General features: G+C 51.4%; 2 protein-coding genes across 3 annotated transcripts; one reads left to right on the forward strand and one right to left on the reverse strand.

Annotated features, from left to right (window-relative positions):
- The first annotated feature begins 28 nt into the window (after positions 1 to 28).
- Positions 29 to 5,259, forward strand: AGMAT (agmatinase). The gene is made up of 7 exons (XM_051786497.1): positions 29 to 1,585; positions 1,700 to 1,902; positions 2,533 to 2,581; positions 2,717 to 2,912; positions 3,890 to 4,069; positions 4,332 to 4,416; positions 4,525 to 5,259. The coding sequence occupies exons 1-7, from the start codon at positions 1,209 to 1,211 to the stop codon at positions 4,596 to 4,598; spliced, it is 1,164 nt and encodes a 387-aa protein (XP_051642457.1). The 5' UTR covers positions 29 to 1,208; the 3' UTR covers positions 4,599 to 5,259.
- Positions 5,130 to 17,357, reverse strand: DNAJC16 (DnaJ heat shock protein family (Hsp40) member C16). Of its 2 annotated transcripts, none has more exons than XM_051786489.1 (14): positions 17,131 to 17,357; positions 15,865 to 15,931; positions 14,685 to 15,015; positions 14,296 to 14,480; positions 13,043 to 13,147; positions 12,301 to 12,459; positions 11,793 to 11,923; positions 11,383 to 11,566; positions 11,032 to 11,214; positions 10,705 to 10,781; positions 10,369 to 10,449; positions 10,184 to 10,282; positions 9,579 to 9,749; positions 5,130 to 9,164 (listed from the first exon to the last, which is right to left on the reverse strand). In XM_051786489.1, exons 1-14 carry the CDS (start codon positions 17,301 to 17,303, stop codon positions 8,768 to 8,770), a joined length of 2,343 nt encoding a protein of 780 aa, XP_051642449.1. In that variant the 5' UTR covers positions 17,304 to 17,357; the 3' UTR covers positions 5,130 to 8,767. The 2 variants fall into 2 exon arrangements, with proteins under 2 accessions (XP_051642449.1, XP_051642450.1); XM_051786490.1 differs by having other exon boundaries at positions 9,579 to 9,746; positions 17,131 to 17,356.
- Between the last annotated feature and the right edge of the window lie 900 nt (positions 17,358 to 18,257).

An 18,257-nucleotide genomic window follows, 5' to 3' on the forward strand; every position in this document is an offset into this window, starting at 1 on the left:
TTGCTTGTGGATGTGCCTGTTTTGTGCTCTCCTGCATGGTATATCTCTGGCTGCTCCTGCAGTTTCCAGGTGGAGGACAGCAATGGCTGATATCCCTGACCATCACATGATAACGTTCTGCCAGGGTCCTGCACAGCATTTCAGTTCAGCAAAGAGGGAATCACAGGAAACTCAGCTCTTTGGGGAAAAAAGTTGCAAAAAAAGACCTTTGTAATATTGATCTGACCACACCTAAGTGGGTGCTGCTTCTTCTTACAATACTGAATTCTTGCAGTGTGTCTTTGCTGCCTTGGGTTTGTTTGTGCTCTCCTGTGAGCTCTGTGCCCAGGTCTGGCAGCGAGGCACATTCCCTGGTCACTGCCTCTGGAACCTTTTGGAGAGTAAATACTGTCCCTGTGTGGTGGATCTCTGCTCTGAGCCCTCTTTCTGCTGTGAACATCACTCCCATGCCTTTCCCCCTCCCAGGTCTAGTCTCTACATGAGTAGGGAGCAGAATTAGGAGCTGGAGCTGTCTGATTTCAAGTGTGTTGGTATTCACCCAGCCAGGATTTAATCTGTGCTGGTCAACTCCAGACACTGGAAACTTGCTTGCCCTGGCAATCATTTCATCTCTGTCCTCAAAAACAGCCTAAAATGCTTGTCCCACAGCTTATCCCTCTGGTCCTTGAATCCCTGTTAATGCTTCCCCTGTGCTTGCATTTTGTCCGCCCATCGTTCTGCTGAGCTTGGACTTTCCCTTTGTTTTCTTTCCCTCCTGCCTTCCATTTTCATGACTCCTCAGCATTCTGGGTGCTTTTGTGAGGTGCAGGTTAAAAGTGCAAGCTGTTAATGCTACAAATGCTGCCATGCTATCTGTGAATGCCCGAGGGGAGCCAACTGGGACGATTCCCAGTGCGTCCCCTCCTGCCCTGTCCCGCTAATCCCTGCACAGGCTCTTGGTGGAGGCGCTCAAGCCAAAGCCTCTCACTGCCCTGTTTGCTCCTGGTGTTTGCCAGGACTGTGCCATTGGGAAAGGGGGTGGCTGGGCCGGATCTCTGCCCTTCCCTGGGCAGTGAGATGTCCGACTGCACTTTGAACCCTGGAGGGAGGCTTGGCCGAGGCTGCTGGCTCTCTGCCCACCCCTGACACTCGAGTGGAGACAGAACCGGCTCCAAAGCACCTCTCGCTGTGTTCCCTGTGGGATAGAGAGTGGGAGTCTGTGGAGCAGGATGAGGCACCTGCTCTGGGCTGGCTGCTTCCAGCTGCTGCCATGGCAAGCTGGACCCTGCACTCGCAAGCTGACGACTGCAGTGACCAGTGCAGTGGCTACCTCACACTGCGGCCCGTGGCTCCTGGCTCCTCTGGCCGCCTCCAGCTCCTCACCCAGTGTGTCCAAGGGGTTCCTCCAGCCCCCAATCCTGGGGAGCAGGGCCCCTTGCTGCTGGGGCTCACAGTTCAACGTGCCTCCCAGTGCCCTGCTCGTGGCCCGGCCCGTGGGGGTCTGCTCCATGATGAGACTCCCCGTGCAGGCGTCGGCGCGGGGACTGGACGCGGCGTTTGTCGGCGTCCCGCTGGACACAGGTACATCCAACCGGCCGGGAGCCAGGTAAGGGTGAGCCGTGGGGAGCTGGTGCTTCGCTCTGGCACAGCTCTCCTCTGCTGAGAGGAGCTCTGCTGGGAGCTCTGCCCGGTGGCTTCTCCCAGCTGCGCTATTCCGCAGGTTCGGCCCACGTCAGATCCGCGCGGAGTCGGCCATGCTGAGGAGGTACAACGGCAGCACCGGGGCAGCGCCTTTCGACTCCCTGCGGGTCGCTGACATCGGGGACGTGAGCGTGAACCTCTACAACCTGCCCGACAGCTGCCGCCGCATCCGAGAGTCCTACCAGGAGATCGTGGCCTCTGGCTGTGTGCCCCTCACCTTGGGTAAGGACCAAGTTTGCTCAGCCAAACTCCTCCTCTTCCTCCTCCCTCCCATCATTCAATCCAAACACAGCAGAGGGTGAGTGATGCGGGACTGACTGTTCTTTGATGCCCCTTTTAGGTCAAAAATGATGAGGATGGGTCAGTCTGTAAATACTGACGTGTTTTTGGTGTCCTGCAGAACCACACCAGGACACATCCCTCGTGTCCATCCACCTGTGGGTGTGCCTGGCTTTGCACGAGGCTTCATTTGGGCACATGTTCAAGTTTGCAGCTGTCACAGCTTGGCATCGCTAAAGGAAGAGAATGTGTAGAGTAATGAGGGGCAAATCACCAGTTACAGCATCCTCAGAAAGGGATCATGTGTTTATTTATAAGCCCAATCAAGGGTCCTGCTCCACTGGCTGTCCCTGCTGGCAGTCCTGCACCTCTGGTCCTCCCCAGGAAGAAAGAGGAGATAGGAAACAACCTGCACTCAGGAGCTTCAGGTTTTCCTTCGAAAATGAAGCTCTGGAGTGTATAAATAAATGCAGGATAAATGCAAGGAGGGGAAAAAAAATACCTGGGAACAGAGGTAATGAGTGCTGAGCAGCTCTTGCAGTGTGTTACCCCCTCTTCCCTGTTCTGCTGCAGGTGGAGAGCACACCATAACGTACCCAATCCTGCAGGCCCTGGCAGCAAAGTAAGTTTCTAAGCTGGAGGTGTAAAATAAGGACCTGGGAAGCACCTCGGGAATGCCCCCGGTTTGCTCTCCACGCGGTGGGCAGGGCCGCTGTGCACAGGGTGGGGACTAACGTGTCCACCCTGTCTGGAGCAGACACGGTCCCGTGGGCCTGGTGCACGTGGATGCTCACACGGACACGGGGGACACGGCCCTGGGGGAGAGGATCTACCACGGGACCCCGTTCCGGCGCTGTGTGGAGGAGCGGCTGCTGGACTGCAGGCGCGTGGTGCAGATCGGCATCCGAGGCTCCTCCTACGACCCCGACCCCTACGAGTACAGCCGGCAACAGGTGAGGGGATCCACAGCCGGGCGCTGCCTGCTCGCCCTGCCCCGGTCCTTAATGTTCCTTGCCTTCAGCAGGGATATAATAAATGATAAAAACCCCCACGTGCATTATAATAATATGTAATAAATATATATAACATAATATGTATTAATCATAATTTTATATAATCTATATATTTTATATGCTGTATATTTATAATGCTGTATAATATATAGCATGATAAATATATAAATATAATATATAATATATAATATATAATATATAATATATAATATATAATATATAATATATAACTATATAATATATAGATATAAAATATATAAATATATAATGTATAATATATAAATATATTATATATAAATATAAAATATATAAATATATACATATATAATATATAAATATATAGTAAATATATAAATATAGTAAGTATATTAAATATATATTTATATGCGATATATTTATAATTTATGCTATGATTATAAATGCTAAATATTTATAATAATATCCAGAAATTTGTATTTATAATTTTTGTATAATTTAAAATTTATATATTTTACAATATTTATATAAGATGCAGAAGACACAAATATATAAATAATATGTAAATATACAAATATTCATAATATACAGGTGTAATATATAAATATAATATGTAAATATATAAATATATTTGATATAAATACATAGAAAATATATATTAAAAAGTACATATATATAAAAATACATATTAAAATGCATAAATAAAATACATGCTTTTTTTGCATCTTGTCCCACGTCAATGGCTTGTCCCACAGGACAGCTGTCAGCTGGGTAGAGAGCAAAAAAATGTGGAGAGGGAGTGGAAGGTGCTTCCAGGAGCACCTCTGCAGCTCGGCCCTGGGCTGAGGGTTGATCCCACCAGAAATGCCCAGCGGTGCAGGGGATGCTCCTCTTTTCCCACCTTTCCCTGAGCAGGTGCCCGTGTGTCTGTGTTCCTGCAGGGCTTCCGGGTTGTCCCAGCTGAGGAGTGCTGGATGAAGTCCCTGGAGCCGCTGCTGGGGGAGGTGAGGGCCCAGATGGGGGACAAGCCCGTGTACATCAGCTTCGATATCGATGGATTAGACCCCGCGTATGCCCCGGGCACCGGCACCCCCGAGATAGCTGGGCTCACACCTGCACAGGTGAGGGGGCTCCAGGGAATGCAGCTGCATTTCCCACTGGGAAAGGCATGTTTTTGCTCCCAGGTCATGCCACCAGCACAGCAAAGAGAAGGCTAAGGAAGGCCTGGGAGCATTTCCTTATGTTGATGAGGAAGGGAAGCGTGGAACTAATGAGATTTGGTCTGTAGAGGTTGGGTTTCCTTATATGAAAATGGGGAAAGCAGAGCCCTGACTGGTCCACCAGGTCAGATGTTTCTTGATCCCAAATCCACTTTTTTCCTAGGCTTTGGAGATTATTCGTGGCTGCAAAGGCCTGAACATAGTGGGGTGTGACCTCGTGGAAGTCGCACCAATGTATGACGTCTCTGGTGAGTCTAAAGATCTCGAGAGTAAAACGTGCCTGGCAGAGGCAGCCACAAGTGAAAGCCATTGGATATTCATGGATTATTTTTCCCCCTTGTTTTGTCTTTTTTTAGGTAACACAGCCCTCCTGGGTGCAAACCTACTGTTTGAGATGCTGTGTGTTCTCCCAGGAGTGAAGACACTGTGAGGGTAGTTCCTGCCTGCTCCAGGACAACGCTGCTCCGTGTCCCCAGCCAGGCTTTCCATGTCCCTTTCCCCTCATCCAGCTGCAGCCAACGTGGGCTTTGCAGCACAGAATAAATGCCATTTTCCACTAGTAAAGGTAATTCTAAGCTGAGAAGCTCTAGGGAGCAGATGGGTTTGAACACCCCATTTAACTGGGGTCTGGAGCTTTGAAATTGGTCTGGTAAAGGGACAGATGAGGCTAATAGTGTTTGGCCTCTGGAATTACTCACTCAGCTTACAGGGCTCCTGGCAAAATTTACTGGAAAGGGTTTCTTCCATTAGGATGTGGCAGCAAGACAATGACTATAGAGGAAGGGAGGGCAGCAAAGGGCATCTGGGGATCCTGCTGAGCATAGGGGGATGTTTGACTGCAGTTCCTGCTGGTGGAATCAGCAGGAGTTTCCTATGGCAGGAGTGGTTTAATCACTCCTGGAATTTCTGAGCTGATGTGGAGGTGAGGTTAGGTTGTACAGGGAAACACAAAGCCACTTCATCACACATTAAAATAAGTTTATTTTGGTTGCGAACCTGTAATTGTCTTAAAACAAAATGACATAAGTGCCTGTTCACAAATACAAAACCAAAACCAAAACAAAACAAAAAAAACCCCAACAAAACAAAAACAAACAAACAAACAAAAATAAAAAGACAAGTTTGCCAAATAAGTTAATTCCCCCCCTCCCAGTATCAAAAGTGCAAAATAGGTACCTAGTTTTCAGTCCTACTTGTCAAGCTGCGCTCGTGTCCTGGCTCCTGGCTGCTGTGGGTGAAGGGCAGAGACAGGGGCAGGGAGGAGTTTGGGAACAACCTCCACTCCAGGGCCTGTGTCCCTTCTCCTCAGCTCTGAGTGCTGTGCCATCGCTCAGGTCTCACTAGGACAGTGCACTAGGACCGAATTTCCTCAATCTTTGGATTATGAACCACCACGCATGGAACAGAATCACAGGGGTTAGAAAATGATGGGGGGTGAGGGCTCAGGGCTGCTGGGAGAGCAGGGGCAGATCCCGGGTGTCATAGTTTGAGATTGGTCCCCCTTGAGAGTCAGGGGCTCAGAGGTGACTAGGTGCCAGGGCAGTGTTCCCTGGAGAGCCAATCACTGTCCATGTTGTTTGCTTCTGCTGAAAAATCATGTATCACAGACCTGGAAGCTGCTGGCAGTTGTTCTGTTGGTGCCTGCTGTGTGTAGGTGGAGAAGGCCAGGGGGTGGCAGGGCTCCTTCTTCCCCCTCTCTGGGGGGAGAGGGGAGCCCTGCGCCCCCCCAGCTCTGCCTAGGCCAGAGTTAAGAGGCAGCATTTGGAGTGTGTGCTGTGAAGGAAGAGATTCACAGCACCTGAGGTAAGAGGGAGGAGGCCAGGCCCTCTTCCCCCTTCCCCCTGCAGCTGCGGGACACTTGGGACAGTGTATAACTGGACAGAGCTGCCTGTGGCCAAGGCTAGGGGGCTTTTTTCCCCCCCACTGCATTGAGGCTGGTAGGGGGTGGATTTTAAGGCTCAGCATTAAAGCAGAGCCAAGTGGACAGGCTGCTGATGAAACAGCTCAGAGCCTGGAAATTGGATTCCGGATTTCTAATGTGGCTCAAACTGCCACACCGGGATAAGCAGCTCTGACCCTGCTCTCCAAGACAGCAAACACCTGGAGCGCCACACTGGCACTAAAACCTACTAAACCAGGGGTTAGGGCAGCTTGGCATTTGCTTCAACCCAGGAAAAAGGGTTTCCATAAAACAGAAACCAGGGGCTGTGCTCCCATCCAGCCAGACCTGGCAAGGGTGGACTGCTGCAAGAGCTCCTTCAACTCGACTCTGGCTGAAAGGGGAGGTTACCTGTGCTAAAAAGAAAATAAAAAAGGACTCTGGCAGAATTTGAAGGCTGTAAAGCCTTCTCTCCTTCCTCGGGGCAGGGCTGAATTCCCTTGCTGTAGCACAACTAGGCACTTTTTTTTCATGGATTGAGGCTTTTCTACTGCTTTCTGACCAGATGAAGAGACAGCAGAGACCCAGAGAGTATTCTTTTGCTTTTGCAAATGTTGAAGAAGTTATGTGGAGCCTTCTGGTGGGCTAAAACCTATTCCAGCCATATCCTGCACGGGAAAAGCACAGGAGTAGACAGCAATCACTCCAGCCAAGTGAACATGCAGTCTAGAAGCACCAGGCTGGTGTTTTGTTCCCCCTCTGCTCTCCTTCAGCAGTTTTTGTGCACCTCAGAGTTCCTGGGCAGGGAGAAGACCCTGCCTTCTTTCCTTCCTTCCCTCTGCTTTCTAGGGCACAGAGTCTGCTGGGCTGGAATTAATTAACCTCACATAGGGTTGGTTGGTAGCCTTTATCTGAAGTACATTTTACAGGGGTCTGAGGTACCTGCAGGGTTCAGAGCACGCCAGTCTGCTCCCAGGATGGGAGGAATGCAGTGAGGCAAGGCTTTGGGAGCAACTAGGGCATGTAGGCAGTGCAATGACGAGCATTCCCATCTTCTATGGGATCAGCAGCTGGCTCAGAGGTCGGCACTTATTCCTACTGACTGGCTGCTCTGCTAAGATGGTCACTAAGGTGGCGAGGGCTGAGTTTGGAATTAACACCATGTGCTCTGAGGGCTCTGTGTCAGGTTCAGAGCCCTGTGGCAAAGGCCACCTGCTCCCATCCCTGCACTTTGGCAGTGCTGGAGCCTGATGGTGACAGGATCCATGGAAGGAGACCTGGGTGACAGCAGCCAAAAGGAAGCACAAGCCTCACGGGATTTCAGTCCTGGCCACAAAGAGAAGCCCTGCTGCCTCCCTTGATTGCTAGAAGGTTAAGCAGCCATGAGGCTGCTGCTTGCCCTCCCTCCACCTTACCCAGGACCACCCTTTCCCAGCAGTGTTGGAAGTGGCTGTTGGGGCACTGCTACAGCAAAGCACCATCCAAACCCTGTTCTAGCCTCACACAGACTTACAACTTCCAAAAGACAAAAAAGAAAATAAATATCCAAGCAAACAAACACAAAGGCAAGGCAGCAGCCTGAGTGTGGAAAAACAGAGGTTTGGGGCAAGGAGGAAATGGGCAAGAGGTGGAAACGGGCGAGAAGCTGAAACCCAACATCTCAACCCCACACCTAAACCAAAAGGAGCTTCACACACACGCGACGGTCTGATGATACAGCACTTCTGGGGCAACATCTCAAGAATACAATCGTTGAAGGATGAGGTTCCTCGATACAAAGGAAGGTTGGTTTGTACTACAGTTGGAAGGGTGTTTGCAAGGAGCCCAGGTGACTCCCTGGCAGCTACGTAGAGGTTTTTTTACACATCTACTGGCTCATAGCAGCTTACGCCTACAATCTGAGGACGCAGGTAAAGTTATGGCTCTAGGATACATCGTCTAAAATCGACAGAAGCAGAAAAGGCATCTGAAAAATCAACATGACATTTAAATGGCTCAACACTTTGACAGTATTTACGGCCGTGCAAAACCCTTTTCCTTCCAAGTCACGGTTCAGCCGGTGAAGCTGCACGTGGAACCAGGACACGAGGAGCATGAAACATGCAGGTCACCCACGAGCCCGCACCACAGGTGAGTCCCAGCTACAGGTTTGCTACAGGGGAGATGCTCCTGACTGGACTCTACATCACTTACCACGGGGAAAGCCGAGGAAGTACAACTGCCTGGCGGGAGGAGGCCTTTTGGAAGGGCAGGGCCTGGGAGGGTCTGCAGGGTCTTGCCAGTGTTACACCATGCACTGCACCATGGGCTAAGCACACGGGGATGGGGAGAGAGAGAACCGCGACCCGACCTGCACCACTGGCCGCGGCTGGTCCGGGCCGAGAGAAGTCACAGGGTTTTTCTTCAACTGAGGTAAAACGAGAGATGGAACAGGGGTGACTTGGGAAGCAGGTGTGGCAGGACAAGAAGGGAAAAACAGACTTCTTGGCTCTTCGGTAGGACGGCGTCCGAGCGCACGATGGGTCAGTGGAGGGCAGGTGGGTGTGCTTGGCTGCGCTCCCGGGCTCCGGACGGGGGGAGATATGTTTTAGTCTCCGGCCCCAGGAGGGTTCACCTAAAACCTAAGGTCCATTCATCACGCTTGTTTGTGTATTCCTGGAAAGAACTGTCCTTTGTCATCTTCATAAAAAGTTTGTCCCTTAGAATCTCTGTAAAATCCCTCAGTCTAACGCAGGCCACGAGGGGATATAGAACCTCTGTAAGGAACCCTCTAGGAGGCGTTCCATCCAAAAGGACAATTTGTGTAATTTGTTTTTAATGGATCTAGATCCCGGGCTGCAGGAGGGTTTCCCTCTGGCTTCCGCGTGTAGTGAGGCATCGTAATCCTCGCAGGATCCCAGGGTTCCCCCCTCATCCCCTGATCTGTGAGGCTTAAAGAGGCAGAAATATTTCTTGTGGCCGTTCAGAGCCAGGACGTAGCCCGTGTAGTCGCGCTCCAGGAAGTGCTTGTCGTACTGGTTTGGGATGGGGGCTGCATCCTGCGCAAACTCCAGCAGGTACTCCAGCCACTCCCGGTGCTTGTCCAGGCTGAGGAAGGAGAAATGAAGAGAGCTGCTCCTGGGAAAAGAGCAGAGAAGACAGTGGGATTAGCATGTGTCCTGAGCAAGGCTGGATTCCTATGAACAGGTAAGGATTTGTCAGCAAGGGCAGGGCAGGGCAGTGTTGCTGCAGCTCCTTTTCCAGCACAGGTGATGCTTGCCCAGTGTGCAGCACTGTCGTGCTCTCTATCTGATGAAACATGGGTACAGCCAAAGTGGCAGCAGCACCAGACCCGTGGCCACCATCACTGAGTCTGGCCAGGAAAGGCCACTCGTTTTTTGGCAGCTCATTGCCACAGATGAGCACAGAGGCTGCTCGCCAGAAATGTTTCCTCTTGGCAATGGAGCCGACCCTGCTCCTCCTGTGTCGCCAGAGCTGCCTCACACAAGTTGTTAACACAATAACAGAAACCCAGGAGAGGCCCCAGCCTACCCTGTAAATGTGTAGACTTCCAGGGCGAACTTCTGGAGCAGGGGGGTTTTGGTCGAGTTGGACAGGATCAAGACGACGTTCATGTGGCCCGGCCTCAGGCGCACCAAGTTACTGGTGTAGTTGATGTCCGTTAGCTCAGTCACCTCAACAAAGCCCTTTTTGGGAATCCTGCTGCAGCAAAGCAGTGACTGAGTGAAAGGGGGGCAAGGGACCAGGAGCGACTGAGGACGGAGAAACTGTGACCATGTTCCTCAGCCTGTTCCCGAGCCATCCCTGTGCCCAAAGCCAGTTTAATTGGTAAAACAGCCCAGTTTGGATCGTCCTCAACAAGTGGGTCAGACCTTTACCTTTTCCCCAAGCACGCTGTCTGGTGCAAACTTGGTGGGAATTGTTTAATAAGCAAATTAATGTCACCTTGTCCTCGCTGGCGGGGTCCTGGCTCACACCGCTCCTCCCCACCCGGCTGTGCCGGTGCTGCTCTGCACAACAACTGCATTATGTCTGTGCAACTCTGCCACTTCTCTGCTCTCCACTAACTCTCCCTGCACAGACACCCCCTGAGCAATGCTTCCACAGAAAAGACTTCTGGAGAAATTAGAGGGAACCTGTTACTCTCTTTGCTGAAGCTCACGTCGTTCTTCTCCGTCTTTGTGGCGGCTTCTTCTTTCTCCGAGGGCGGAGAGTCCCTTGTGTCGCTCGAATCACTGTGGAGGAAGGTGATTTTGTGTGTGTTTAAGGCCCTGGGTTGGAGTGAGGAGCTACCCCTGAGGGCATTTTGGTGTGCACTCACCTGAAAGCCTGAACAATAACGGTGCCAAAGAGAATGAAGAGCGCGGAGAAGAGCAAGGACAGCAGCGGCATCATTTCTCGCCTGAGGGGAAGATGTGCAAAGAGCAGTCTGGCCTGTAAGTTCACATTTTCTGCCCGAATTCCAGTCCCTGTCTACCTCAAATAACAACACGTGCTTTCCCCAGAAACTCAGCTTGTTTCTCAGGGTCTTAAAGACCATCAAGTTTTTGAGTGCTGTCCTGCTCCCACCCAAAAGAGGAGGCTAAAAATGTCACCTTATTTTAAAATAAGGTGACAGGGAAGCAGTGAAAACCCACAATGGATGCCCAGACTGTACCAGTTACTGTGAAACAAACTGTCCCAGCAGTCTGAGATGTAGTCCAGCGAGGAGTAGAGCCATCGGATAAGGAACATCTGTTTGAAAAGAATGAAAAGCAAAGAACAAATTACAAACCCACTATGCACAGCCATCCTGTAAAAATGAGCCCAACCCTGGGCCAAATCAGCTTCAGAGCATGCAGTGAGCTTCCCTCCATGAGCAAGAAATCTTATAAGAGTCTTGCCTTGGAATTTTAGAATATAAATAGCACCTGTGAACAGTCATAATGGGACTGTCCACATCCATAACACAGATATCAGACAGCTGGAAAGGCCATGGACTTACAGGAGCAAGCTCATCATTCAGGTCTGCCACGACAGTCTCTGATGACAGAAGGCCAGGGTCCGTCCTCAGCTGGTCCAGGAGATCCAGGAGGATGAAGTTGTCCTCCTTGCTGCCTTGCCAGGCCTCCTCCAAGGCTTTGTAGGCAATCTTCCCTGCATTATTGCGTCTCTCCAGAATGACCACCTGGATGAGCCAAGAACGTGGCAGATGTTAGAGAGGAAGGGGCTTTTTTCTATACAGATGTTCTGTTTCAAACCACTGCCCAGAATTAGGTGTCAGATCAAGGTACAGAGTGATGTAAATTAAATGACAGGCTAAAAGAAGGGGTTAAAAACAAAAGGAAACCCTCACAGCTGATCTTCCCCGATACTTCTCATCATCCATCAGTAAGGCATCTGCAAATTCTGGCTGCCGTTCTTTATAGATGTACACAAACTTCAGGGTGTCTTTTGTGTTGGCCACAGCAAAAGTCAAAAAGGCCTCATAAGCCTCAGCAAACTTCTCTCCTTCTCCGGTAAGCAAGACCACGCAGTGCCTGGGTGATACAACGAAATGGGGTATTAAGAGCCATTCTGGACACAAGAGGAAATGATCACCCCCTTTCTGCCAGTCAAAATCATCCCAGTGAGGCAGAAACCTCTCTGACACTGTGGATACTGAGCATGATCTAGTGCTGTCATTGCCCTTTTCCCTTAGAATCAAACCAAAGGTGGCTTTAGGAGCAGCTCCAGAGCCTCAAATCAGGAGGACGTGCCACTTACTTCCGCTGACGGTGAGACTTCTTGACAGGACACAGCTCCTGGAACAGCCTCTGGTTGGTGAGTCTGGCCACCATGAGGAACTTATTCTGAGAAAGGAAGTCATCAATGAGCTGCTTCTTCATCTCTCGTGCCTGGCAAGGACAAAGGAAGCAGAGGTCAGAACTGAGCAGGTGAGGAGAATAAAGCTGTTGGGTGTTCCTGTCTGGAGCTGGGGAAGGCTGCTGGCCATCGCAGTCCTCGCTGCAATCACCCAAGGTGTTGTGAGGCCTCAAGACTGGGAAGCCACCTGTGTCCACCTTCCTCAACAGCTCAGACACCAAAACTAGAGCCTGCCAAGCTTCCTCCCTCCAAACATTTGCCCTCTTTGTCTACTGAAGCCAGAGTTTATGCTGAGAATGAACACTCTTTACTCCAAACCACACCAGCGACAAACCTCTCATCTCCAGCTCAGTCAGGAAACCTCCACGCCCGTTTCCCATGAGCTCTTGGAGAGGGCTCTGAGCGGTACCTGCACAACGTCAGCGGGCCGGTCGATGTGCTCCTTGAAGACCATCATGGTGGGACTGTAGACGTTGATGTTGTACTGGCTGGACAACTCCTCGGTGCCTCGGAGTCCCACGTACACATACCCAAAGGACAGGTAGTCTCGGTAGGCAAAGGCAGTCAGCTGGATGGGGAGAAATCCACAGTGTGTGTTTGTGGTGGACAGTGAACATTTTCTCCCCTGAGTGCCTGTGATGACTTTGCTCTGAGAATACATCCTGCTGTTTGAATGTCATTGGGCTTGTACTGCAAGAGGTACAAACCCTTCCTCTCCCTTGCTGAACCACGCTTTGAGTTCCCTCAGTCAATGTGCTGGGAGCCTCCATGGATCCACAGTTTTATTTACAGTCTGACATGGGGTTTCTCAGGAAAAGGGCTTTGCAATAGCACAAATTAGACATGCCACAAACATCTCTCATTCCTAACAAAGGTTAGTAAGCACTTGTGTTGCTGCTACCTCCAAAACCCACCCACACCTTCACATCCATGTAAGGTACATCCAGGTCAGTACAGGGAATCAGACTCCTAACAAAGCTGATCACCTGGCCACGCTGTTTCCAACGAACACAAATCACCCTGCTCTCCCAGAACCAGCCAATGGTGTTTGGAGGCATTGGTTGACCTCTGCTCACAGCAGTGGTTCATTTTCTTTTGGAACATCTGGATTTATAAACAAGTCAACTTGGCAGCGACAGAAATCACATTACCTTGTACAGTAATGGCACAACTGGCATATGGTCAAACAGCAGGACGTGGGGCTTGTTGTCCTTCCTCCAGTCAGAGAGAAAGCGGATGTAGTTTTTATCTGTAATCTTTAAACAGAACAGGAACATCAGTTTAACCTCTGAGCAGTCAGGCAACGCTCCACCATGAGCTGTCTCAATGAGAACTGAGCCTGAAAAGGTGTCCAGGTGTTGCAGAAAGCTGACTGTGGATTGTTCTTTCCAAGAGGTATTCCTGATTAATGAATGAATTAAAACCATCACTCTTGACCCACTCAACTCTCTCAGTTATTGCAGCCTCTGTCAATGCCATTCCAAGTCAATGCTGATTGCACTGTAATTCTTGTCATTCTTGTCATATTCTTTATATATCTATACCTATATATAATGGGAAGCCAAGGGTTAACAGGCACCTACCAAACCTGAGCTTCATCAAATCTGCTCTGGTACCTCTCTGACCCAGAGGAAGGAGATAAATGGCTCCGTTAGCTGTGGAAGGGGAAACAGATCCCACTTTGAGGGTGAGAACTCCAACACCCAGAGGACAACAAGTCAAATTTGTTGGGAAAGGCAGCCCTTGCTGAAGATCCCAAATGAAAACAAGGTGAGGTGAACAAGGCTTGAAGAAGGGGACAGGCAGGTGAGTGCACTGTGGGGGCTGACCTGGCCACATCGCCCTGAAAGGAGTGGTGGGTGCTTTAGGACTCCACCAAAAATCACTAGGCAAGGCTGAAATGCAGGAATATTTTATCAGTTAGGATAAAAGTTATTTTACTTATAACTTGGAAGGGCTCAAGCTGCCAGGTCCACTTTCAAAGGTCCAAATCAAAACCGGACAAAACAGGTCGGTGCGTTTTAGGAGACACCACCTGGGAGTTAGTGAGTGGTCTTTAATTTGTTGGATGTAATGCTGAGAAAGGAGAAGGGAAGTGAAATCCAGCAGGTTCCTAACCTAGGGATAACCTTGGTAGGGTTATCCCTTGTGGGGTGTCACAGCTGGGGGGGGAAGTAGGCACTCAAGCCCCTGGTATGACCATGTAGTGGCAGGATCAGCCCTTTTGCAAGGAGAAGTGTTATGGAGTGGTGTGAAAGCTTTCCACAGCTCCAGGGTTTGGAGCTTTGCGATGCAGATCAGCTCAGGGCCCAAATTAAACAGATTAGCCACCAAAACAGCCAAGGAGAGAGAAATCTCCAGGCAGGCAGGAGAAGCAGCGTGTGACACTCCTGCTGGAATGTACCTTTTCGACAAGATTCCCCGGCAGAAGGTTCTCCACGAACTGCCGCAGGTTTTCCCGAACGACGGCGTTGTGGAAGAAGGTTATTTTCCCGTTGATGAGCCCCAGCAGGGTGGGAGTGCTGTGGGCACCCAGGTGGTGGGCGAGGCGCCGCTCGTACCCCGCGTGCACGACGCCGATTCCCGCTCCTGGAAAAGGGAGAGCAGCGGCTTCAGGTGAAAGATCCCCAGCAAACCAGTGGAAAACTGACCACCTGCTCCCTTGCCCAGCACCCCGGAGTTAGCAATGTTTGGGAAAGCATTGGGATAAATCTCTGAGGAAATCTAAAGGTTAAACAGAGTCCTGCAAAAGCTGAAGGCCAACGCTGGATGCACGCACAGCCTCATCCTTACCCAGCGCCTCCAATTCCTGAGCGACTTCCTTCCACACGGGCTCGATGTGGATGCAGCTGAAGCACCAGTCCGAGGTGATTTTGATGAGGTAAGGTTTCTTGAAACTGTCCGGCACGATCTCGTTGATGTAGTGGGAAAAGTGGAGCAAATACTTCTCGTCGGAGGTGTCGCGTCGCTCGGAATTGAACGGGAAGTGGAAGAAGGACTCGTCGAAATAGAAGCCGTCGTGGAAACGATGGAACTGGCGATGCTGGTGCTGAGAGAAGCCCTGGCTTTCCCCAGCATCTCCATAGCGATCGAAGTTTGCCCTCTTTTCCTCGTTGGAGAGAATCTGGGAAGTGGACGATGGAAAAACCATGAGGGGGAACTGCCCTGAGCGTAATCCCTTAGTAAATGACTGCGGCTGCCTAAGGAACGTGTGGGATGAATAGTCTGGAAAAGGGAACTATCACATCCCTCCAGGCTCACTGTAGTAAACAGGGGTAAAAAAAGGCCAAAGTCCAAAGAAAAGGAGCTCCTAAATCCAGACTGTTATATCCACTTCTGACACCAACAGCTCCTTGGGACAAAACATCCCACGTTGGGATTCCCTCTTTTCTGGAGTAGCTTTTGCTGGTGTCTCTTTGAACCCGGATGGTTTTCTTGGCACATCAGAAAGTGACAAAAATTTCACCAAGAAGCCAGGAGTCCCATAGAGAAACTGCATTTTTTTTTGGCAGGGAAAGAAGGATTTACTTTTATTTCCTTGGGCTCAGCTGCCACAAACTGGGGCGGCCAATTTCCACAGCCATGTGCAAATAACTACTACTGACAATAATTTGAGGTGACCAAAGCCACGTGATGATTAATGCTGCTTACATCACCCCAAAATGCTTTTATGTGCATGTGACACGGACAAGACGCTGCCCAGCCAGGCAGGGCTCAGTGAATACTCTCTCCTCCCTCCTTTGAGGCTTTTTAGCCAGGACAGGGCAGGCCTGTAGCAAAATATTTGCAGCAGAGGCCACGCTGGTGACTCCAGTGGCTGTGTCAACAAAGCTGAGCAAACTTTTTGGGTGGGTAATGTTCACCTCTACAGGGTCAATCACCTTTCCCGTGTAGAAACACACAGGAAAAGCACAGGAAAAATAAGTTCTCTTAATGTTAACAACAGTAGGAGTTTATAAGCAGCACGTGTTACCTCGTAGGCCTTGCTAATCTGGATGAATCTGTCTTCTGCTCCTGGGTCCTTGTTTTTGTCAGGGTGCCTACAAGGCAGAACCAGAGGAAAAGGGGTCAGTGGTTCCCTGGAGGGCACAGGGAGCTGTCGGCCTCTGTTTGGAGGCAAGCAGAACATGGACAGTTATGACATGCAGTGGTATCCCCGAGGCTGAGATCAGATTTATACCCAGCATGTGCTGTCCCTACCCAAACCCCATCCCAAAACGCAGCACTGGGATGTGTGTGGTGTGCCTGTGGACCTGTGCCTCTGTCTGATCCATCACCAACAGCCCAAGCCCAAGCCCAAGCCAAGGGAGCATGCCTCTTTCCTAGCAATGGCTCCCTTGGCTGCTGCCCCACATATCTACTGGGTTCTTCCTTAAATCACCTCCTGCCACAGCCCTCGGGGATGTGTCATGCAAGACAACAGCTCTGGGTGAGGTTCTTTCCCCAGGCGATGCCTCAAGCCTGCCCCTCATCACACACAAGGGGTGTGACATTTGGGCACCTGATGCCTTTCCCTCCCACAGCACAGGGATTGGGTTGCCCTTGGACAGTGACATATCGAGCTGAGACTTAGACCCCGGTGTATTAAAAGTTCCCTGTTGAGTAAGGGACAACTTTTTATCCCCATAGCCGGACTCTGGGAGAACTTTTTCCCCTTGTAACCAGACTCTAGAAGAACTTTCTTCCCCATAGCCAGACTCCAAGAAAACATTTTCCCCCAAAGCCTGACTCTGGGAGAATTTTCCCCCCAGAGCCAGACCCTAGAAGAACTTTCCCCCCTGTAGTCAGACTCCAGGATTACTTTTACCCCCTGTTGCCAGACTCTGGGAGAATTTTCCCCCCACAGCCAGACCCTGGAAGAACTTTCCCCTGTGTAGTCAGACTCCAGGAGAACTTTTCACCCCACAGCCAGACTCTGGAAGAACTTTCCCCCCTGTAGCCTGATTCTGGGATAACTTTTCCCTCCATAGCCAAACTCCGGAAGAACTTTCCCCCCTGTAGCCCGATTCTGGAAGAACTTTCCCCCCCAGGAGCCAGCCTCGAGAGGGTTTTACAGCACGGATCGCTGGCGCGGGGGCACCCGCCCGGCTTCAGGATGGCGAGGGAGCCCCGGCGCCGCTTCCCGACCTCCCGCCGCGCCTCACCCGCGCTGCACAACCGGGCGAGGCCGCTCAGCATCCCCGCCGGGCCGTGCCCGGGCTGCAGGGCCGGGGCGAGGGGCGGGAAGGGCAGCACGTACCATTCCCGGGCGAGCCGCTTGTAGGCCTTCTTGATGTCGGCCTGGCTGGAGCCGCGGCCGACCCCCAGCACGCGGTAGGGGTCGAAGTCCCCCGGCGCGGCCGCGGGCAGGGCCGGCAGCAGCAGCAGGAGCAGCGGCAGCAGGAGCATCCAGGCGGCCCGTCCCGGCTCCATGTCCGGCGGGCCCCGCGGGCGGAGGCAGCGGACGGGCCGCCCTTCCCTCGCCGCCGCTTCCGGCGCGCCCGCCGAGCCCGGGGAGAGCCGGAGCTTCCGGGGACACGGGCCCGGCGACCCGGGCTGGGGCTGCCCCGGCCGTGTGTGCTGCGTTAGGGGCCATAACGGGGGCGAGGGGAAGTGTCCCTGTGAGGACACTGATGTGTTCAGCTCTAGCAGAGGGGACTGAGGGGAGAGCTCGCTGCAGTTCCTGGGGAGGGGCAGGCCCTGAGCTCTGCTCTGTGGGGACCGGGGACAGCACCCAGGGAATGGCCTGCAGCTGGGTCAGGGGAGCTTTAGGAGCTCAGGAGAAGGTTCTCCCCCCAGAGGGTGGTTGGATACTTATTCATTTCATTTCATGGCTGGGCTTCGCGAACGAAGATTTGGGAAGGGCTCTACCCACGTTTGTTGCAAGCGTGTTGGTGGCTAAAAAGGCCAATATGAGACAGGCATGTCCGATTGCAAAAGGCACAGCAGAAAGACTCCTTAGATGGTGTATTCTGCAAGACACGATTCTTTCTGCGTTGTCTTTTCTCCTCAAGGGTGATCCTGCTGCGTTCTCAAAAGCATCAGCAGCGTTAGAGATGGTGTGTCTCCAGACCTCCCGATTTGAGGCCAGAGTAGACCAGTTGTGGTGATCAATATGGCCAAGGCTGAGATGTTGTTTCAGGCAGTCCTTGTATCTTCTCTTCAGGGCTCCTCTCTTGCGGCAGCCGGTGGCAAGTTCACCATAAAGCAGGATCTTAGGGAGGGGGTGGTTGGTCCTTCATCCTGGAGACGTGCCCTGCCCAGCACAGCTGTGTTCTCAGCAACATGGCCTCGATACTTGTGACTGCTGCTTGTTCTAGAAGAGGTGTATTAGTGACATAATCTGACCAGTGGACATTTAGGATTGAACGGAGGCGGCGTTGATGG

The sequence above is a fragment of the Manacus candei genome, unplaced genomic scaffold (genome assembly GCF_025592945.1).
Source record: "Manacus candei isolate 608988 ecotype Guabito, Panama unplaced genomic scaffold, ASM2559294v1 h1tg000022l, whole genome shotgun sequence".
Taxonomy (NCBI): domain Eukaryota; kingdom Metazoa; phylum Chordata; class Aves; order Passeriformes; family Pipridae; genus Manacus; species Manacus candei.